The sequence below is a fragment of the Dreissena polymorpha genome, chromosome 1 (assembly GCF_020536995.1).
Source record: "Dreissena polymorpha isolate Duluth1 chromosome 1, UMN_Dpol_1.0, whole genome shotgun sequence".
NCBI classification, from domain to species: domain Eukaryota; kingdom Metazoa; phylum Mollusca; class Bivalvia; order Myida; family Dreissenidae; genus Dreissena; species Dreissena polymorpha.
The window spans coordinates 173,836,515-173,861,040 of NC_068355.1; the positions used below are offsets into that span (position 1 = coordinate 173,836,515).

At 34.6% G+C, this 24,526-nt stretch overlaps 2 protein-coding genes across 4 annotated transcripts in view; both read right to left on the reverse strand.

Annotated features, from left to right (window-relative positions):
- Positions 1-24,526, reverse strand: part of LOC127861894 (uncharacterized) — a 122,833-nt gene that overhangs the window by 78,764 nt on the left and 19,543 nt on the right. The window lies entirely within an intron of this gene.
- On the reverse strand, positions 517-23,778 carry LOC127861926 (centrosomal protein of 290 kDa-like). Of its 3 annotated transcripts, none has more exons than XM_052400679.1 (8): positions 23,618-23,778; positions 20,730-20,869; positions 20,197-20,295; positions 17,907-17,997; positions 15,977-16,124; positions 12,936-13,030; positions 8,387-8,927; positions 517-8,352 (listed from the first exon to the last, which is right to left on the reverse strand). In XM_052400679.1, exons 1-7 carry the CDS (start codon positions 23,648-23,650, stop codon positions 8,778-8,780), a joined length of 756 nt encoding a protein of 251 aa, XP_052256639.1. In that variant the 5' UTR covers positions 23,651-23,778; the 3' UTR covers positions 517-8,352; positions 8,387-8,777. The 3 variants fall into 3 exon arrangements, with proteins under 3 accessions (XP_052256639.1, XP_052256621.1, XP_052256631.1); XM_052400661.1 differs by having other exon boundaries at positions 17,907-18,000; XM_052400671.1 differs by having other exon boundaries at positions 517-8,927; positions 17,907-18,000.

Here is a 24,526-nt window from a genome sequence, read left to right on the forward strand (position 1 = left end):
CTGTGAACAGAGGTCTTGATTTCTCCATCTAACCTGTGAACAGTCAGGTCTTGATTTCTCCATCTTCACAGGCTTTACTTTTATAACTTGTTATTTTTAAGTGTGACATGCAATTTTAACATCTACACATGCTTGAGAGCTGCTGAAACTTTTTTCTTTAAAGGGGCCTTTTCATGTTTTGGTTACTAGTAATTGACAAAATTAAACAAAATTGTTTCAGATTTGCAAATTTTCTTTGTATTTATGACTTTTGTGTGGAAAAAGTAATACTGAACATTTACAATGCTCTAAAATATCCGTTATATGCATCTTTTGTAGATTTAAAAACCTGAAAATCCTCAAGCGTTGCAACGTGAAACGATTGAATAATTTGGAGAGTTCTGTTATTGTCGTTATATTTTGTGATACTCAGAGGATTGCTTATATAAAGTCACTGATTGTATGAGCACGGATGGCGAAGTGGTCTAAGCTATAGACTTATACTAGAGGGGTCAGTGGTTCGAGACAGTTGAGGGCAACTTTTTTGTTTCTTTAATTTTATCATTATTTCTTTTTAATGGAGCTTTTTAGATCCAATGTTTACATTTATCCAATGTTTACATTTATCAATATAAAGCATTTAATGACAAACTTCAATACATGCCAAAATCTGTGAAAAGGCCTCTTTAAATGAGGATTAAGAAGTGGCATTAAGAAATTCTTATTGGGGGCAACTACTCTTTAACTGTGTAAGTTTCAAGTCATTAAAGCAATGTGTTTGCATACATCATGAATCAGTAAAATAAGCATAAAACCAGTTCATAAAAATATAATACATGCACTTAATATTTCTGTTGCAATACTTTTTCACCCCCAGATGCATGGAGTCATGTTGCTTCAGATCATAACAGACTCTTAACATTCTGAATTCTCTTAACAACACTCTTTCTTAACTTTTAAAGCGAGATTATACGATTTTTCATATGTGTTATATTGTAATATATCGATAAACTATGTTACAATAACACAAAATAGGCAAGAAAAATTATACATTGAAGACGAATTTCATAAAATGCAGCAAAGACAAATGCGCACCCGAGCCGATTGTGACAAAGATATTTCATACATATTTTCCTACAATAACCGAAGCATTTGTCTTTTTAGTTAGTGTTCGTGTGTCGTATGAATAGATAATGTTGCAGGAATTAAAAATGAACCGTTCAACTAAATTTAGATTCACATCGTACATGCATGATTTACATGCTGGCAAATTTGACTGTACAGAATTTCAGAATTAAATATCTGGCTTATTTTGCATTTTTCGACACACGTTCTTCTTAACTTTTATTTTAATTTATATAAAAAAAAATGTTTCATAACTTTTTTACACATTTTATATAAATTAATAAATATTTAACAAAATCGTATGATCTTGCTTTTTTAAGGAAGCAATTTTTTAGTTGACATGACACAAAATGTGCTCACATGTGGGAAGGGAAAAAATGGCATGCTAAATGATAAAACTTATTATTTCTAAATAAGAGCTTGAGACTGAGCATGTAATACGATTCTTACGCACAAAAAGCCATCTCAGCATCATGCATGGGGAAAATTTGTCGTAAATTAACAAAAATAATTGCATAACAGATGATGAAATTACAAACCAGACAAGCTGTGTTATGCTCATATTTGACCTTTGACATCTAAGTGTGACCTTCATTTTTGAGAAATGGAGATGGCTCACAAATAATATCCATCTTTATAAAGTTTAATATTTGTGAAGCTATTTGGATATTGCAATTTGAAAAATGACTTAACATATCCAACAAGTTTGACATTTTGCAAGCATACAAACATGTATTGCATATATCAAGACATTTACAAGCGAAGTCAATACCAGTCTTTAACAATATTGGGTACCATATTTGACAAAAATAATTTCAACTTACAATGGCAATTAAAAAAAAGTTATACAAAAACAGCATGCTCGACTTTCCTTCTGCTTTGAGAGTAAAAATGTAAATATTCTGTCATTCACATCAGGTAATGACAACAAAGACATATGAAAAGAAAGACATACCTAAAGAAAACATCCTTGAATCCACAAGCCAAACCCCTCACTACTTTAGCATGTAAGTTACATATACACAAAATTTCCACATTTGTACTAAGTTATTGAACACAATGTTTGATATATTTAAGCAACAGTGACCATGACCTTGAACCAGCTGCAACCTCATGCAAGGTTTACATGTCAACTAGATAGAAGTTGTTGCACCCAAAGTTTACCTTGATTTTGAAAAAGGTGCATAGCTTCATGTAGGTCAGAGTTCAGGACCTTGGTCTGTGACCATGCCTGATGATCCTCTCAAGTACATAAAGAAATTATGTACTTGTTGCAAAAAAAACTTAACCAATCGTCACATTTGAAAACAAATGTAAAGTTTTAGTTTAGTATCTGTAGTAGATATTGAAATATGGAGTAGATCCACACAAATGTCATCCTGATTTTTCTAAATAAACTAAAGGGACATAACTCTTCTAATTTCAGGACACACAAAGGGAACTTTGTCAGTGATCTTAAACCATAACCCTAAACATGTGGGCCATGCTCTGTGAAAAGGGGGTTTAAACATGTGCGTAAAGCGTCATCCCAGATTAGCCTGTGCAGTCCACACAGGCTAATCAGGGACGAAACTTTCACCCTAAACTGAATTTTTGCTAAGAAGAGACTTTCTTTATACCATTTTTTTTATATAAGCGTAAAGTGTTAACCCTGATAAGACTGTGCGGACTGCACAGGCTAATCTGGGACAACACTTTATGCATATGCATTAAACCCCTTTTTCACAAAGCATGGCCCATATGTGTTAAGTTTGTATTTATTACCTAAAGTTAAAACAATGATCATGGACCAGTAACACACAGTCCTCCTCAAACGCAGGGTTGAGTCAGACTCAAAACTAACAACACAGAATTGGGCATGATGATCAAACGCATTTCAAACATTGAAAAAGAACACCAAGTTGAGTCTGAATATTGACTTAACCTTTTACCACTTAGATATGTATTTTGACACATTAGTTGTCACTTTAGAACATAAAGTTTAAATCGTACTAGATTCAAGTTTTAAAGGCTTCATTTCCAACCTTAAGATACTGATAAGCAGCAAACAGCATTAAACCTGAGTAAGTCTCAGTCTGTTCTGGCTTTATGCAGTTTGAACATGGCCATTTTCACTTTGCTTCTGAGAGGGAAAGGGTTTATCCTGCCTCTGTTGCAAACATTGACCAAATAAAGCATGGTCAAATAAATTTTCCTATCTCCGGTCCACAGGAAGTAGTGTATTCCTACACACGCTGTGACGATTAACATGTTCTAATATTTGACCTTTGAAATTTAGTGGGACGCATCATAAATGTTATCGTTATATTATATATCATCCTTTTTTTCTTCTTTAAAATATATAACCGAACCAGCTTTCCGTATTTATCAGTTACATTTACTTGATTACGCAATTTATGACGTATCTAGTGTGACGTCATTTCTCAGACTCAACATACTATTTAGTTTCTCTCAGGATTTTAGGGAAAACAATTTTGACATGGTGGTTTTAACAATATTTTTTTATTAAAGCATCGAACAAATCATAAACGTATTTCGGATTGTGTGTTTGTCATTCATAATTGTTAACTTCAATAGGAATAAAATAATTCTCTACGGCAGGATTACGATTTCGTAAATCGGGTTTTGGGTCAGAGAGGTTAGCATTCGATACAAACGCTATCAAAAAATAGTGTGGTTTAAAATACAATTCGATAATAGGGATGGAAAAACAGAAAATGGATTTTGACAAAGGGATGGACGACCAGAAAATTGATGTGTATATCGTTGTAAATTTATTGTTATAAGCAATGGATTAAAGTTGTCATTAAGGTAAATACAATTTAGTTTTGGTTTTTTGTTTTGCTGCTGCATTTTATTTTTTTTACCAAGAAAAATATCACATACTCAATTCTTCTCCTATTTTCAATAGGAAAGTATTAAAAGGAACAGTTTAAAGAGGAACTATTTTTTACGTGACACAATGGGTAGTTATTCGGTCGTCTGGAATGTTGTGTACATGTAGGAGGCTCGACAAGAACAATTATATTGTTATGTCAATTTATGATTTGTCTTTGATAAAATGTGTCAACGGCATGAAGCAGGATAAACAGAATACATGGTTGGTGCCGATATGGAGAAAGTTTATCCAGTTCGACCTGAAAAAAAAAATAGGGGTCGCTAAAGCTCGCCCTATTTTCTTTTTCTAAGCCTCACCGGATAAACTTTCTCCATCTCGGCACCAACCAAGTATTCTCTTTATGTATGTGTGTGATACTAGTCCATGGAGAAGTTGCTTGTCTACCTTAACTCTTTCACTGCTGGAACCAAGTTTTGAAGGCCTTTGCGAACAGTTTGGATCCAGATGAGACGCCACATAACGTGGCGTCTCATCAGGATCCAAACTGTTTGCTATTCTGATAGTATTCTTTGGAAAAAAACGAAGAAAATTCTAATTTTAGAAATTCAGCAGACGACATTTTAGCAGATGACAAATTTCCCAGCATGCAAAGGGTTAACCAGAGTATTATGCAGACGCAGACACAGGTGAGTAGAATAGCTAGGACTATTAGGTGAATAAATGAGCCCTAAATATGACTTCTAGAGTGTTAACAAGGGATAACTATAGCCTTATCATAAAACTGAACCAACCACTGGTTGCCATGTTTTTAACTGAACAATATTCTTATATTTCAACTGATATATCATAAGATCAAAATGTTCAAAGCAAGTTTCATGACGATTGGGCAAACAAAATGCTTTCTAGTGCACCCACAATTTTCTCCCATTTGATCTAGTTACCTAGATTTTAACATCATGGGACCAAATTGCCCAAGATCCTTACAGACAAAATTTAATATTCTGAGCACGTTCCATTATGATTTTAGCAGCAAATGTGGCCTGTAAATTAGGTAAATGCATGGCAATTTGCAGACAAAAGGCGATCACAAAATCTAAACATAAGCATGATGTGCTAACATAAGATACGAAGATGTAACTTTAAAGTGTGCCTTGCAGATACAGAGTAAAGGAAATTCACACTTTTTATCAGGGAATCAGCTCAAAACTGGCCTATAAAAAACCTCGAGAGAAATTAACAGATACTATTTAATGATTCTTACCACAACTTCATTTGTGTGAAGCAGTAAATAAAAACCAACAAGTGATGTATTTGTCAGAAACACAATGCACCCTATTACGCCGCTTTGAAGCCATATATTTGCCCTTGAAGGATGACCTTGACCATTCACCACTCAAAATGTGCAGCTCCATGAGATACACATGCATGCCAAATATCAAGTTGCTATCTTCAATATTGCAAAAGTTATTGCAAAACTTTAACCAAGGTTAAAGTTTTGGGACAGAATGACAGAGTGACAGAGTAACAGAATGACAGACAGACAGACAGGCCAAAAACAATATACCCCCGATCATTCGATACCAGGGGCATAAAAACCATGATTACTTTGCAAGAGGGCAGAGGCTGTTCAATTTTAAGAATTGGATTCCCAACATTGTAAGCTTCATACCTTTGGTGTTTCGTCTAAATATCTCAAATTACATTTGAGATATGCCCTAGACAAAATATAAACATAAACATTCACAATTGCAATAACTGGTAAAATACGAAAGCAGCAATTATGTTTCTTGAGCATTGAACTATCAATTATTGAGATCTACCTTTACATGAAATGTCAAGTTGATACTATGTATAGTTTGCCAGATATGCCCAATTCAAAACGTAAATGTTATGAATGCCCATAATTCAAAAAATATGGACGCAAGAGTTGTAGTTCTTAGGTAAGTGTTGTAGTTCTTGTACACTGCACATCCTATAAAAGAGATCTATCTACCTCTAAAATTGATACATCATTTAGTGTTCATTCTAAGCTCTCGACAACATTAACAAATGCAATCACGCTTAAAGTTGGAGAGCTAATCTTCATAATAAGATCTATATACCTAGTAAGTTCATACCTCGTTTTGTTTTTAATAAATGCATTTGAAAAAATTTAAGTTCATAAAAAAACGGATGAGAATAACTTTAAAAAGCAAAAGAAATGGTGCTTAAGCAGTGCACAACCCCTCAATGAGATTTACCCATCTATTACATTTCACTTTGATACATCTTTTATTTTTTCAGATATGCTCCAGACACAATTTATAAACAAGAGTTCTCTCACCTTTTTGAACTCAACCAACATATCATTAAGACAAACATTTTGACAAAGTTACATGAAGATTGGGCATGAAATGTGACTGCTACAGTGTTTACAAGGTTTTTCTTTTTTTGACCTAGTGACCTAGTTTTTGACCCAGCATGACCAAGTTTCGAACTCGATCGAGGTATCATTGGGACAAATCTTCTGACCAAGTTTCATGAAGATCGGACAAGAAAAATTGCCTGTAAAGTGTATACAAGGTCTCTCTATAGCCAAATAAGGAAAACTGCCCCGCCCACTGACGGCCATGTTTTTCAACTGACCAGAACCACTTTTGAAATAAACCAACATATCATTAAGACAAACATGTTGACAAAGTTACATGAAGATTGGGCATGAAATGTGACTTCTTCAGTATTACAAGGATGTTTTTTTGGACCTAGTGACCTAGTTATTGACCCAGCATGACCCAGTTTCAAACTCGATCAATGTATCATTGGGACAAATCTTCTAACTAAGTTTCATGAAGATCGAACAAGAAATGCTGCCTCTAGAGTGTTTACAAGGTTTCTCTAAAGCTAAGGAAAACTGCCCCGCCCACTGGTGGCCATGTTTTTCAACGGAACGCATCCACTTTTACACTCAACCAACATATTCTTAAGACAAACATTTTGCCAAAGTTATTTGAAGATTGGGCATGAAATGTGACTGCTACAGTGTTTACAAGGTTTTTCTTTTTTTTGACCTAGTGACCTAGTTTTTGACCCAGCATGACCCAGTTTCAAACTCGATCGAGATATCATTGAGACAAATCTTTTGACCAAGTTTCATGAAGATCGAACAAGAAATGTGGCCTCTAGAGTGTTTACAAGGTTTCTCTAGAGCCAAATCAGATAAACTGCCCCGCCCACTGGCGACCATGTTTTTCAACGGACTGGACCCACTTTAAACTCAACCAACATATCATTAAGACAAACATTTTGACAAAGTTACATGAAGACCCAGCATGACCCAGTTTCGAACTCGATCGAGGTATCACTGGAACATATCTTCGGACCAAGTTTCATGAAGATCGAACAAGAAATGCTGCCTCTAGAGTGTTTACAAGGTTTCTCTAAAGCCAAATAAGGAAAACTGCCCCGCCCACTGGTGGCCATATTTTTCAACGGAACGGATCCACTTTTACACTCAACCAACATATTCTTAAGACAAACATTTTGCCAAAGTTATTTGAAGATTGGGCATGAAATGTGACTTCACCAGTGTTTACAAGGTTTTTCTTTTTTTTGACCTAGTGACCTAGTTTTTGACCCAGCATGACCCAGTTTCAAACTCCATCGAGATATCATTGAGACAAATCTTTTGACCAAGTTTCATGAAGATCAGACAAAAATGTGGCCTATAGAGTGTTTACAAACCAAATGTGGACGACGGACAGATGGACGGACGGACATACGACGGAAAAAGACCGATCACAAAAGCTCACCTGAGCAATCAGGTGAGCTAACAACAATTTACAAAGGGCAAAACTCTACAAATAGAGGAAAAAAAAGTAATGGTTGTTGTGCACTGCACACCCACTCAATGAGATCTATCTACCTCAAAAATTAACTGTCAAAACCTAATAGTGTTTTAGATATGCTCTAGATTACCAAACCCAATGACAACAACCACCAAATGAACAACCTCCAACTTTGTTTTGCACATGGTTTGATAATGAGAATAACCTTAATCATGAATTGCTTTACAATCCTAACATTCCGTTACAACAAAATGCAGTAATTAAAATAAATGAATTTTATTTCGGACAATGTATTTTTATTTCTATTTAAAAACAATTTATACTGGAAATACGAAACAATACATACAGTAATGTATACTAGTATCACAGACAACTGAAACAGCTTTACACTTCTATTTTGTTACATAAAAGCAAGCATTTTATTTCTCTGAATTATAGATAATTCACCTGTTTAGAATTAAAGAAACAGTACATTGCATTTTGGTACTTATTTGTCCTTACAAAACAAATGCCTGCAAAACTAACTTGAAACATAATTATTGTGCAATATAAAAAGTAAAAACAAGGAAATTAATCAGTGCAAACCTAGTCGATCTATAAACCTAGTCAAGCTATAAACCTACTCAATCTATAAACATATGTCAATCTATTAACCAATTTGAACTGAGTAAAACCAACTTCACATCATTACAAAGTGACCTGGGTAAAACAAAAATGGATCTTATGACACCAACGTAGCTCCAGATCAGCCTGCACAGGCTAGACTGGAGCTGCTCTATCAGCTAATGAGACAACAAAACTTGACATGACTTCACAGCGGAGGGCAAAGCTCTTCATTAAACTGTGTGGCTGTGCCGAGTGGTCTGGAGCTTTGCTTGCCGCATATGGCATTAGAACCATTTTCACATGGTACACCGCAAATAATGAAATGCAATGCCTTCAAAATACACACATTAACTATTTATAATACACGAGTTTTTCACCAGTCTAAAAGTCCTAGATAATCGTCACTATCTTGTCATTTTGATAGCTTTCTCTGGATTGGGGTAGGGAACTCCGAACTGCATGCACATTTTGCGTAAAGTTTTCTCATACACAGAGTTCAACTTGGCTGACTGTTGCAAGGCAAACTTTATGTCTTCAATCTCCTCAAAGAAGCCCTGAAACAAATACACACTTGTAAAAGTACATGGAATTTAAATTAAGTCAGTTAAAATTAAAGGATACTTTGGCTCAGTTTTGTTTTCAATCTGATCATTGCATACATATTATTATTGTAACATAATTAGATAGCAGGACTTAATTTTCAACATGGCAGATAAGATCTATAAAAAATATATCAGAACAATCACAGTATCATTTTAGTGAAGGTTTTTTGATAAAGATAATATAAACTACACATCAGCTACCTTAATTTTTTTTTAACCCATTTATGCCTCGTGGACTCTCCCAGCCTTCTAAATTGGATCAATGTATTTCCAAAATTAGGGATGTCTAGTATATTTATTTTTATATTTAGAATATTTCATAAAGAAATTCATTTTAAGCAAACAGCGCAGACCCAGATGAGACGCCGCATTATATCCTTTTTTCAGGACGCTAGGCATAAATGGGTTAATACAACAAGAGACAGATGCGCCCTCCCCAAAACTGCGCCTTGACATGGATTTTTCGCAAAAAAACTGACTATCAGAGTTAATCTTGTCATATTTTTGTGACTTAGCCACTTAAATAAGTTTTTAGTAGAAACGTCATTATGCACTTCTGTTAAATCATAGTTATAGTAAATGGGTTGAGCAAATTATAGTATTATAACTCGTGATGTCAACATGATTGAATAAAATCAATTAATCGTTGTTGGATTAGAAAGTCAGCAATTATCGATTTTCTTTCTGTGAGCATAATTTTGATATGAGCTCCCATCATCTCATCTACTTTTGTTAATAGATTGTAAACATAATTGGCCTCTAAGTGTGATCTTGACCAGACAGATTCAGCTATGCTATTTCTGTTGCACGCAACACACCCTTTAGTCATATAATGACCAAGGCCACTACATCTGGCAATGTATCAGGTACCATGGTGGAGTTGTTGCTGAGTTACCTATGGAAATTGTGCGAGGCCATGGGTTAGGCCAATGTTTATGCAAAAAATAAGGCTGATCAGTCAATTCGCACAAAAGTTATCAATCGGATTTTCACATTAAATGTTAAAGTGACTTTGATAATTGACCTATATTTCAATAGGGATTATCGCAATGTATGAGGCCCATCACTCAATCCTTTGAGGGAACGAAAACCAATTAAACGCTTAATGTCACAGTGACCTTGACATTTGAACCAGTGACCACCATTTCAATAGGGGTCATCTACTGTCTTAGGCCAATGCACGTGTGAAGTTTCAAGCCAATCGGTCAATTTGTTGATGAGTTATTGATGAGTTACGATTTTCACACTTATTGTGACAGTGGCCTTGACCTTTGGCCTAGTGACCCCAATTACAATAGGGGCCATCTACTGAACAATCCCAATGCACATGCAAAGTATCAAGCCAATCGATGAAGCAGTTGAAGTGTTATTGATCGGAAACAATTTAACACTAGGTGTGACGGCAACCTTCACATTTGACATAGTGACCCCAATTTCAATAGGGGTCATCTACTGTCCAACGCCAATTCACATCGGAGGTATTAAGCCAATCCGTTCCTCCTTTCATAAGTTACTAATGGGAAACAATTTTCACTCTAAGATTAGTGTGACAGTGCCCTAATTTCAATAGGGGTCATCTACTGTCAATGGCCAATGCATGTGGGAAGTATCAAGCCAATTGGTCAATGCGTTCACACAAAAATTATCGGAAACAAACTGGTCTACAGACAGACTGACATCCAGCAAAACAATATACCCCATAAAAATACAGACATTGTGCTACATGCCCAAACAATTTATGCAGAAACTGTGACATTGTAAATTTTAGTAGAATTTTTTCTATCCTTTCTCATGTGGCAAAATTTATACATAAAACATGTTAAACTTGGTTTTGTATTTTAAATTGGGACTAAGTTTTTCTTGCATACACTTTTAAATTACAATTAACTATGAATATTGTGTATAAGCCAATTAATACATTGTTTTAATAAAATACGTCCCTGTTTGAAAATGTCTTATGGGATATTAGGCCAGCTAAGCTATAGACTAGTCTGCATATTTGCACAGTCTGGCAAAGAGCTGATTGTTCCTTACAAAAACCATGCACACTGGTCTGGAGCTATGCCGGCAGCATTTGGCATAAAACACATTCTTGCATGACAAGGGTTATATAATGAAAGGTGACCACATTGCAATGGGATTTTACAATTTGACATTTAGATCACAACATAAGCTAATGCATACATGTATATGAATAAGAAATCGACAACATTAAAGTGTCCCACTTACATAAAAACAGTCGCAAGGATAAGACTTGTCAGTGTCCTGTTTTGATCCAGAATAAAGTATGGCAAGTATGCTAATATTGTTTACTTTACACTTACTCTTACTTCCTTTATATACTAATTTATTCCACTTGTCATTTCATAAGTTCAATTTATTCTGTTAGCCTTAACCCTTTGCATGCTGGGAAATTTGTCGTCTGCTATAAGGTTGTCTGCTGAATTTCTAAAATTGGCATTTATTTCGAATTTTTTTCAAAGAATACTATCAGAATAGCAAACAGTTTGGATCCTGATGAGACGCCACGTTCTGTGGCGTCTCATCTGGATCCAAACTTTTTGCAAAGGCCTTCAAAATTCAGTTCCCGCACTGAAAGGGTTAACATATGATAGCTAATACATGCATTCAGTTTTACTTTATATATTATTATAATGTAGTATGACCATTTGCATAATCTCTAGACAATAAAAGATCCTCTGAAAAAATCCTGGATATAAACTACAAAATATCAACTCTTAACTCTTAGGTATACTGTAAGAACAGAATGCTGATTAATTTAATACTAATTTTTACAAAATATTTATTAAAAACAGTAAAAAACAAGATTTGTGTTTGTCAGAAACACTATGTCCCCTACTGCGCCGCTTTGAAGCTATATATTTGACCTTTGACCTTGAAAGATGACCTTGACCTTTCACCACTCAAAATGTGCAGCTCCATGAGATACACATGCATGCCAAATATGAAGTTGCAATCTTCAATATTGCAAAAGTTATGGCAAAATGTTAAAGTTGGAGCAAACAAACAAACAAACCAACAAACCAACCAACCAACAGACAGGGCAAAAACAATATGTCCCCCACTATAGCAGTGGGGGACATAAAAATGTACATATCATTTTAAAGTGCTACAGTGACAAGTTTTTCTTAAAGGTACTTACTCGCATTTAGACAAATTGACATTTTAACAAACAAAAAAACTATCTATGTGCCTGTAAGCATTATTTTGAGCCCATTTTCAAGAGATCTTTACATAATATTAAGGCATTTTTGGACATAGTTTCAAAACAAAAGGCCAATTTGATTTTAGTAACTAAGCAGAATCCATTTTTTAATTTTGAGCAATAGTGACCTTGACACCGACCTTATGAGAGACCTACACAACTCTTGTCAGGTCTGGATGTGACCTATTAACATATTTAATTTGATTACAATAGCTAAAAATAATCTTGCGTTACTGAGAATAACCTGTTTTCTTTACTAAACATGACCTTGACCCCATCACTGCCTTTAATAACAAACCATAGCTAGGTCTGGATAAGAGGTATTCATGTATTAAGTTTCATGACAATACTTCAATTTTTTAAAAAGACATTCAAAATATTTCTCTTCTTAATAGACACCTTGACCCCAGTTATACCACTCACCATCCAAAGAATGAATCTACATATAAAGTTTTACGATAATATATTATTTTGATGAGCTGTAACCTGGCTTTAAAGTGTATATGAAACATTTTGAAGTTGAAAAGGCCCTTGATTTTCACCAATTTAAAACTATCAAATCTTTATAAACTGAAATATAAAGATCTCAGTAGCTATTGTATAGTGCCCGAATATACTATCATACTTCATCTGTAAGGATTTCCTCTCTACAAGGAAACAGCAATTTCTTACATTCTTACAACCTTTTCATTATAAATTAGCCCAGTTAAATCAACAAACACATGTTTCCTTACGTGATCTAGACCACTGAGTTCTTGCTTCAACTTCCCAATGTCTTTTCTCATCTTTCTGTTTTCTTTCCGCATTTTTGTCAAATCATCTTCATCACCTATAAAAAGCACTTTAAAGTCTTAAAATCTTTAAAAGACCTAAGATTTTGAGTGAAAACTATCAAAGCATTATAAGCATCTTTAAATTTTGCACTGAACTATTACATGACCTGTGCATTTTTTATATAGGAAACCTGAGGTATTTTTTAAATTAACAAGAGCTGCATTTTGGGAACGCAATGCACACTACTGTGCTTTGAAGTCCCAGAGCAGCTCATTCATAGAAAATAAGGCCCATAACTTTGCCAAAAATCAACAGATCGGAACAAAACTCAAATTTCATCTGTAAGTCATGTTGGTAGACTCCAGTAAACAGAATGCCATACTGACAGACCAACGGCTACGGACAGACTTACTGACAGACAGTACGAATGCTATATGCCACCCTACCGTTGCATAATATCTGAAAGCATTGTGTAAAATATTTTCAGTAAACAGAATGCCATACTGACAGACCGACAGCTACGGACAAACTTACTGATGGACAATACAAATCTTGAAATGCTATATGCCACCCTACAGGTGCATAAACATCAGCTCAATATCTGAAAGCATTTCGTAAATAAACTCCAGAAAACAGAATGCCTTACGGACAGAATGATAAACACAGACCGACAGACTGACAGTTCGACTGCTATATGCCACCCTACCAGTGCATAAACATCAGCTCAACATCTGAAAGCGTTGTGTAAATAACCTGTAGAAAATGGAATGCCATACTGACAGAACGAAGGCTACCGACAGACTTAAAGACGGACAGACTAACCACGGTTAGTATCAATGTTATATGCCACCCTACCCTCCTACCGGTGCAAAAAAACCAGCTCAATAACTGAAAGCCTCAGAAAACAGTTATTACAGGGAAAATTATTAAGTCCAAGGCTCATAATTTTGCTAAAATTCAATGGACCAGAATAAATTTCACACTTTGTCTGTAGCTCATGTAGGTAGACTCACATACCATAAATGAGTTCAATATCTGAAACAGTTGCGCTAAAAACATCAGGAAAACGGTTATTATTGAAAAAAATCTAAGTCCAAGGCCCATTACATCTGAAAAGATAATCATTGATTAAATATGTGGATTCAGCATTAAACAGACGACAAGGAACAACATTGTCACAAAACCAGGTTTTCAATGTGAAAAAAGTATGATAAAGGGAGACAACTCAAACTGAACTGATTGTTTATAATTAACCCCCTTTGTTTCAAAATAAATCATTTTTTGTCGTGGAGACCTTGACCTTTGAGATATTGACATAATTCTTTTGTGCGATATACCGTCCCATGATGGTGAACAAATGTGCCAAATGATTTTAAAATCTCATAATGAATGACATAGTTATGGCCCTGACAAGCTCATTTATGGCCATTTTTGACCTTTGAACTCAAAGTGTGACCTTGACCATGGAGATATGGACATAATTCTTTGGCGCGACACACCATCTAATGATAGTGAACAAATGTGCCAAATGATTTTAAAATCTCACAATGAATGACATAGTTATGGCCCGGACAAGCTCATTTATGGCCATTTTTGACCTTTGAACTCAAAGTGTTACCTTGACCTTGGAGATATCGATGTAATTCTTTCGCGCAACACACCATCTAATGATGGTGAACAAATGTGCCAAATGATTTTAAAATCTCACAATGAGCAACAAAGTTATGGCCCGGACAAGCTTTTCCGCCCGCCCGCCCGCATTCGTCAATCTAATAACCAGTTATTTCCTTTGGAAAACCTGGTTAAAAATCTATGGACCAGACAGAATTTCAAACTTCATCTGTAGTTCATGTAGGTAGACTCACATACCAAAAATCAGCTCAATATCTGAAAGCGTTGCATAAAAAAACATGGAAAATGGTTATTATAGAGAAATTCCAAGGTCAATAACTTCTCCACAAAATTCAATTGGCCGGTATAAATTGCACACTTCATCTGTTGGGCATGTATGTAGACTAGCATACCAAAAATCAGCTCAATACATGTAAGTGTTGCATTATAAGAACATTCGGAAAACAGTTAAAATAGAGAACGTTTCTATATCCACGTTTGTCTCAAATCTCTATGCCTTCATAAAAAACAAACGGACTTGAACAAATTTTACAATTCATTTATAGGTTATGTAGGTAGACTCACATACCAAAAATCAGCTCAATATCTTAATTTGTTGCATTAAAAACCTCCAGAAAACAAAATGCAGGACTGCTTTATGCCACTACACTGGGGTATAAAAACGATATTTGTAGCATGTGAAAGTAACTGAACACTCAAATGATGCTTTTATGAAGCAAAGAGCTGTTCCCATATAAGAATATTGAATGGAATCAATTTAAAGGCAAATATGTAATAAATAATCATTAAACATGTCAAAAGTGGATGAAGTCTTCATCATGTGGTTAACAGTACCTTTAAAAGTGTCAGAACTAAAGAACTAAAATCAAGAACTAAAATAAGATGATGTTCACATTAAGTTATTTTTATCCCTTTATTTGTTGTTCTCTTTTAGCCAATTTATGACAACATTTTACACCAGCACCTAAGAACAAGACCAAGTAAAACAATCCGTAATCAATGACATTTTTTAATAAACATTCACTAAAGGCCTTACATTTTCCGAAAATGGGAATTCAAAATAATGGCATTCTATACCATAAGTCTCAAATATTTCAGGCAAAAGCATGTAGTTTTATTAGTGTTTAAACAAAGAAAAATATTTATAAGACATGGTATTTTGTTCATTATTTAAAAAAAGATGGAATCTGTTATGGAATGTATGCTAATATAAAATGAAGCACTACATGAGAATACAGAGAAGTCATCGGAATTCAAATAAAAATAAAAAGTAAGTTAACCAAAAACAGGAGCAAACATGATGACAAATTAACATGAAGAAAATCCCACCAAATGACTATAAACTGAAACTTGAATAAATATAAAATACCAGATGATTCCGGTGAGTGTCCCCTATTGGCAGATTTCCTTCGAGCTTTGGACTTGGCTTGAATTTGTAGTATCTTGACTTCGCGTTCAAGGGAGGAAACCTCGTCTGTGCGCTCTTTTAGCTTCTTCTCTAGTTCTATCATACCCAGCTGCAACAGTAGAACAATTATCCACTACTGGTAACAGTGTTTGCTGTTTTTAGTTGTTTACATACATTGTTTCAAGTATGTTAATAAAATACACAAAACACAATTTTACAAAACTCATTTAATCATATCTGAGGTCAGATTGTGAAATCAGTTATTGACGAAATAAGATCAGATAACAAATAAGTGCATATCTTAATAGCACAAGATATTGCATGCATCACATGGAATATAACCTTATAAAGCTCACAGAATGATACATCATCAGACCCCACAATATACTGTAAAACCATTAAATTTCGTGTGGTACGAATTTTCGTGGATTTCGTTGTTCCGCTGAACCACGAATTCAAGTAACAAAGATTATTTTTACATTTTTAATCCGAAATCGGTCCTTTCCGAATGTCATTTCCGACATTCTCTATCGTTTTTGGTTATCTGAGATATTTGATTGAGACATGCTAGGTAATACAATATGTTGTTTTCTTGACAAGTGTTTGGTAAATAATACTTTTTAAAGTTTCTATAACGCTCAAAATCAACGAAAATTTCATTAAGTATTTTGTAAAATAAAGTTAACACCTTAACAATTAGTGTTCCTTGTAGCAATAGCCAAAATAGATGTGGAATGATTACATAGATTTTTGTAGATACAAAATGCTCGTTTTTATTTATTTGTGGCCACAATTAATTCCCGCGAATATATCTTTTCATACGACACACGAACACCATGGTAGTGTTCATGTGTTGTATGAATAGATAATGCAAAACAATAATAAAAACGAGCATTTTGTATCTACAAACATCTATTTTACCAGACCACATCTGGCGTTGAAATTTTGGCAATTGCCATAAGGAACACTGATTTTTAATTAGTTAAGTTTATTTTACGAACAATTGTACGCAATTTTCGTTGATTTTGAGTAGTTAGTTACTTTAAATAAAGCAGGGAATTTAAACTGTACATCAACGATTGTTCTCTTTTACGTGACGTCGTCAAATTAACAGTTTGCAGATTTATCACATATGTCAATTAGTGCCAATTTAAGTTAAAAGAGACATAACGGTTTTCACACCTGTATTTTGCGGACCTTATTACTCAATTGTTACTACTAGGGGACCGATTGAGCAGAGAATTGCAAATATTGTCAAAACAACATTGATGGCAATTAGCGAGCGGGGACCCACAAGACCGCCGCTTATTCGCTCTTGTCGACAATTATCGGCAACACTTTCATGCTTCAGTGCACATTAATCACAAGCCTTGTTGTCAACACACATTAGCAGATTATTCTTCGTTATTACTCTGGTTGTTTTAAGAAAAGTTTAATTATTATGACTGTCAATCTTCCCTGAAAATTTGAAATCCACAAAATTACGTGTCAACGAATTAGTTGTTTTTTATTAAACCACGAAATTTCATACCGAAGAATTTCTATATGTTTACAGTATATTATATAATGTGGGGGAACTGACGACAAAATGGTGTTGTCATAAATATTGATCAATCACGTTACACTCCACTTTAAAACTTTAAAATACTCTTTATATGAATCTTGGAACCAATACTCATTTACCAAAATAAAAAAATGAACAGATAAAGGTAAATATGACAATGCAAACACTGCCTGCCCTGTACATATTTGTAACATGCATTGTTTGATTGGTTGAATTTCTCTTCAGAGTTTGACACCTGGTTTCAGATGATGAGACAGACCATGATCAGGCACATATATGAGCAATCAGAAAATATTTTGTAGTGATACAGCAGTGACACTTGCTTACATTCAGGTTTGTAATGGTCTCGATGTGCGTCATGTTCTGCTTCACTTCCTTCTCATAGCGTTTCATCAGCGCTGAATGCATGGACAGCAGTCTGCTGGACAAATTATCTCTTTCAGTGCGGGAACCGAATTTTGAATGCCTTTGCAAACAGTTTGGATCCAGATGAGACGCCACAGAACGTGGCGTCTTATCAGGATCAAAACTGTTTGCTATTCTGATAGTATTCTTTGAAAAAAATCAAAGAAAATGCTAATTTTAGAAATTCAGCAGACAACATTTTTGCAGACAACAAATTTCCCAGCATGCAAAGGGTTATATTGTCAGAAATGAATGCATGGTCATAAGGTAGGGATGAAAATGCCTGTTTGTTGGATTGAACTGTGAATGCAGTAAAATCAACTTCTTAAGAAAATCATCCACTTTGAATAAAGAACGCGATAACAATTGGGTAATAATTGGTGCTGCCAGGGTTGCAGAGTTTCTTTTTAAAATGAAAGAAACTTTAAAGGCAAGTATAAGGGTTACAAGGCATCTGTGATGCATTGAAGATATGGTGTCTTAGTGTCACTGAAGCAATAGGCAAAATTTGGACATACGTTGGCCTTTTTGAGACTTTGGTTGGCCTCAATGAGTCTTAGGTTGGTCTCATTGAGTCATAGGTTGGCCTAATTGAGTCATAGGTTGGCCTCATTAAGTCATAGGTTGGCCTCATTGGGTCTTAGGTTGGTGTCATTGAGTCAGAGGTTCGCCTCATTGAGTCAGAGGTTGGCCTCATTGAGTCAAAGGTTTGTCTCATTGAGTCATAAGAAGGTATAATTAAGTCATAGGTTGGTCTAGTTGAGTCATAGATTGGCCTGATTGAGTCATAGGTTGATCTCATAGAGTCATAGGTTTGTCTAATTGAGTCATAGGTCAGCACATTGATTCATAGATTGGCCTGATTGAGTCATAGGTTGGCCTCATTGAGTCATACTTTTGTCTCATTTAGACAAAGGTTGGTCTAATTGAGTCATAGATTGGCCTGATTGAGTCATAGGTTTGCCTCATTGAGTCAAAGGTTGGCCTCATTGAGTCAAAGGTTGGCCTCATTTAGTCAAAGGTTGATCTCATAGTCATAGGTTGGTCAAATTGAGTCATAGGTCAGCCACATTTAGTCATAGATTGGTCCCGTTGAGTCATAGGTTGGCCTCATTGAGTCATACTTTTGTCTCATTTAGACAAAGGTTGGTCTCATTTAGACAAAGGTTGGTCTCAATGAGTCATAGGTTTGCCTCCTCGAGTCATTGGTTGGTCTTATTGAGTGGTAGGTCGATCTCATTGAGTCATAGGTTTACTGTATTGAGTTATAGGTTGGTATTATTTAGTCAAAGGTTGGTCTCATTGAGTTAAAGGTTGGCCTCATTTAGTCACAGGTTGGTCTAATTAAGTCATACTCATAGTTTGGTCTTATGTAGTCCCTGATTGGTTTCATTAAGTCATATGTTGGCCTCATAGTCATAGGTTGGCCTCATTGAGTCATAGGTTGGCCTCAGTTACATGTAGTCATAGGTTGGTCTAAGTGAGTCAAAAGTTGGCCCCATTGAGTCCCAGGAAGGTTTCATTGAGTCCCAGGTAGGTTTCATTGAGTCATAGGATGGTCTCATAGTCATAGGTTGGACTAATAGTCATAGGTTTGCCCCAATTAGTCATAGGTTGGTGTTATTGAGTCATGGGTTGGTCTCATTGAGTTAGACGTTGGCCTTATTGAGTCCTTGGTTGGTTTCATTGAGTCCTAGGTCTGTCTCATTGAGCAATAGCTTAGTCTCAAAACGACAGAGGTTGGTCTCTGAGTAAAAGGTATCTTATTGAGTCAATGGTTTATCTCATTGAGTAATATGTTGGCCTCATTGATACAAAGTGTCCCCTCATTGAGTCAAAGGTTGGTTTTATTTATTTATATTTAAACTTGTTGCTTCTTTCATTTTTCTAAGAAAAATAGTATATTATGTTGTTTTACAGTTTAAAGAACAAAATATTTATATTGTGAAAACAGTAAGATATTGTCTTGTAACATGTTTAGCATAAAATTAAACACATATGCTTTATTTACAATAAAAGAAACTGTTCACACATCTAAAATTAATATCACATGAAATCTCAGAAAAAAAATAAAAAAATCTCGGATTGCTGTGCAACTAACCAAAACATCCTTTGCTACAATAACTTGAGAAAAAAAGACATGATTTTAGACTGAGTTGAACAAATAATTTATGACACTCAGGAAAAACTGCACGAAGACAGTCCTGCTTACGTGGATGATTTTTTACTGTCCTCCTCAACCTCCTCCTTTTTCTTCTGCAGTCGATTCATATGCAGATAATTTGTGCGCGCATCAGTCTGGACATACTCACTGGAAATATAACTTTTTCAAGATTAACTAACACCAAAAGGGCACCCAGGTCGATACTAAAAGAGGTCATTAAGACGCTGGGACGATCTGTAATTAAACTCTTAAATACAACAACACCAACCCAATGATTTTGCTGTAAAACACTGTTATCTTCAGTGTTATGCTATAAATATGAAGTTACACACTTTTTTCAAAAGTATGGCATTCCCAACAAGTCTCATCATTGTGTCTTAAAAAAAACGCCTTATATGCAATATAATTCTCAATGGCTATAAATCTGATTCATTTTAACAATTACTTATTTAAAACTACTTTTTGATAAAATGAAATTGCATTTTTTAATGCAGTGTCATAAATGCACATTTGATAGACATGAAATTACTTAAAGAGTGTTATATCATATGCAGGGTTAACTGTGAGCTGTGGACACTTACTCTCTAGTAGTCACATAATTTCTCAAAAGTTCATGCACTTTACTGGCCTCCTTGATCTGCTTCAGTTCATTCACAGCCTCATCTCGTTGTCTCCGTATCTTCTGAAGTTTCATCTTAAGTTCTTCATTCTCTGATGTCAGCTATAAAGCAAATATGAACAAGAATCTGAGTACCCGGGTTGGTTTACAAATAAATAGTCAATTTTCAGGACTTCAATTTGGGCAAACGCTACATAGGAAATTGAAGAATTTTGCATTGTGAAATGCTCCACTTTGGGACAAGAATTGATAGTGAAAATAAATAGTGAACAAAGTCTTTTTGTGTATAGTACTCTGTGTAAAATGATGGCCTGTCTTTTAATAAATAAACAAATAAAAAAAAAGTCTGCAATAAATACTATTCAAATAAGATACATTATTCATTCTGTGAACTGGAATAAAATATAAGGTAATGCTACATGTATCTCACTATCTACCAATTAATTACTCATAACTTTAAACTACAACTCACAGAGTTTAGTATGCACATGCAAGTGAATAATCAATGAACAAGAAATCAATATATGGATAGTTATAGACCAATAAACAATTAAGTATACAAGTGTGAAATTGAAATATTTTTATAATCATTATAATTAAGTTTTAAATAATGTTTTTTCTGTACCCTGTAATAATGCATTTAAATTACAACAACAATATTACCATTAAAATACACAGTAAATGGTTATGACACATGTATCATTGAAGAAAGTCATTTATAAAAATGTCCATACAGTGTCCGACAAATTTCTTATTTTTCAGGTAGCCCACTGGGCTACCATTAAAAATATTTGGTAGCCCATAAAATTTTCCTACAAAATGATAAGAGGCAGGTTTTCATCTTTATTTTATTTCTTCATTTACATATACATAATATGTATACATACATATACATAAAACAGCAAGTAGTCTGATGTACACAGTCAATATCGTAAATTAATGTTACATTACAGGCACCGTGTATTTAAATGTAAATGTACCAAAGAAAATCATATACTACATGTAGATATTACATGTATGTGCACATGTATTTGTACTTAAATTCGGACAGCACGTTAAGTCGTAAACGTAAATAAAGCGTTTAGATGATCAATACGATTGACTCGTATGGTGTTATTCAATGCAATTGCCTTTTTTAACAACAAATACCGAGTTTCAAGAAATCAAGAGTATTAAATCATTTATTTACTTGTGTCCGATTTTTTAAGTACTGTCCGAATTTATGTATTGCATCCGTATGTTGCGACACTTGTGTGCAGTCAGTATACAATACAATAATTGTTTCAATAATGAAGGAACTGATACAGCGTAACGGTAACGATACAGCGTGTTTACATGATATTTTAATAAGAGAAAATGTCAATGCCAAATAATTTGCGAGATACTTTAGTTGAAATTCACAACGAAACTTTTAATGGAAATTAAATGATCTCAATGTTGTACCCGCTACGAAATTTTTATTTTCAAATAAATACACCCACGCCAATTTTCACGCGCTTTTTATCAGGACAAAGAAATTCATTTCTTAAATGTAGAATTTTGTTCCCTAAAATAGCTGTACACAACGCGTGCAAACCGTGGCAGGTTATTTACGCATGTTGCAATACAACGGTCCTGATTGGGAGCTTATTTCATCATATCTTTAAATAGAACCATATGCCGAAATTCATTTGACACTTTAGAAAATTTCAAACGTTTGTGTTTATGACTCTTATCGTCTATATTACCCACCTATAATTTGGTTTAAAAAATATAAATCGGGCATATATGGGATTATTGATTAACAGTCGAATAATCCAATTATTAATTGACAATGCAAACTAATTAGCAGGTGTTAACCGCGTTCACAAAGTTGTCATTAATATTCATTTTCAGTTTCGTTACCGTTTTGAAAAATCCGCTATTGTTTTGATTTATTTAATGTTTGGCGTCCTTGGATATTTAACGACATCAAAAACGTTGTCGCTATTACTCATTGTTGCGGTTAACAAAGAATTCCAAACTGCGAAATGATGTTGCATCATGTGCGCCAACTATCCAACCGCTCTCATTATATTATTAGCACACGACAAATGTTGATTCTGATTGGATGATTAAAATGCACTGTTACTGTTTAAGACATTACCGCAAGTGATTGGAGACTGATTAGATAATTGATTGCACTTTGTTATCAGATTATAAGCAATACACAGTGTACAAACACATGGTCAGCGTGTTTATTCTACGTATGTCTGTAAATAAACCGGGCTACTGCTCTTATAGATTTATAGTAGCCCGGCGGGCGTCAGCTGGAAAATTTCAGTAGTCCGATGCAAAATTTCGGTAGCCCCCGGGCTCGGGGCAATGGATTTGTCGGACACTGTCCATATAACGCAAAGCAGGGGTGTCAGTTGGACTTTAAATTATGTTAATGTGAACGCCCAGTTGGGTAAATCCGAGTAGGTTTAAGCATGTACCAAGATTATCACACAAATCAATCAGCAGAACTTAACCTTAAAAATGCAAAGATAAAGCTTGTCACCTAAGAATGCAAAGATAAAGCTTTTGCAGATTGGGGAAACAAGCATAAAAGTTGGGCAGTGGATTGGTCGCTATTTGTACCTGCAGAATAGAAGTAAAAAGCCCTGATTCCATTCGGTAAAAATAAGGTCAAACAGAGATTTGACGTCTTAGTAGGTTATGGTAAAAGTTAACAAGTTTATTAGCATAAACGAGTTTCAGCAAAAAATGTTGGACTGGTAAAGCTGTCAATAAAATTCTCATCAAGGGTATCCGAAAAGAGTAATCCGAAACACAATCAAAATAAACTTAAGACACAAAAATTAAACAATTCTTTATTTTTTTTCGTACCTTCATACATGCATGAATATCTGGATATGCCATTATAAATTGTGTGGAATAAATGTACTAAACGTCGAAATATTAGTTATTTCTCTGCATACTAAATCTGTTGTTGTTGTTGTAAATATGTTGGGATTCATTTGTTGACATTTGATACCAGACACATCGGCGTAAGGTTAAGGGCGATAGTCGTTATCTTAAATTGTTCATTATGCATCTTGTAATGGCTACCATAACTTTAAATGTCGCTTTTTATGATTTTTGACTGGCGCGTATGTCAATACTATATAAACTGTACGCTGAAGTTTCTTTAGCTATTATGCATCCAGTCTTCAATTAATAACCAAACAGATTAGTGTGTATTCGAAGTTTTTGGATCTCTCTTTGCCCGAGACTGCATTATGTTAGATCCCTGTGTAAAGTCAACCCTTCCTAATTTGGAAACTATCAAAAACGTTGGGACGAATAAAAAAATCTTTAGCAAGCTATTCTGCATTTAATCGTTGCATGTATCGTAATATGATTTGTATTGCCGTTTGTATTAAATGATTTTCCTATATATTTTGGCGACAGCTTTAATTGTACGAAGTGACATGGACATCGACTTGCACCACTTTAAATGTGTTGTATCGCTCATTAAAAAAATCACGTAATAAATAAAAACTAAAAATATATCTTCCTATGCAATAAATTATGTTTAACTCACGGATAAAAATAATGTAGAAATACTTCGAACAAATAATGCACATGGAACATTTATCAATACTTCTGTGATGTATCTGAGCATCGTCTAAGAACGTTTTTGTTAAATCTTTTCCTTTAATTAAACAGTGATGTTCACTTTCTCGTAATATATTATCAAAATTATTGTTAGTTGGTCTTTTACATGACTAGTGTTGTCTTTGTCATGCAAACAAA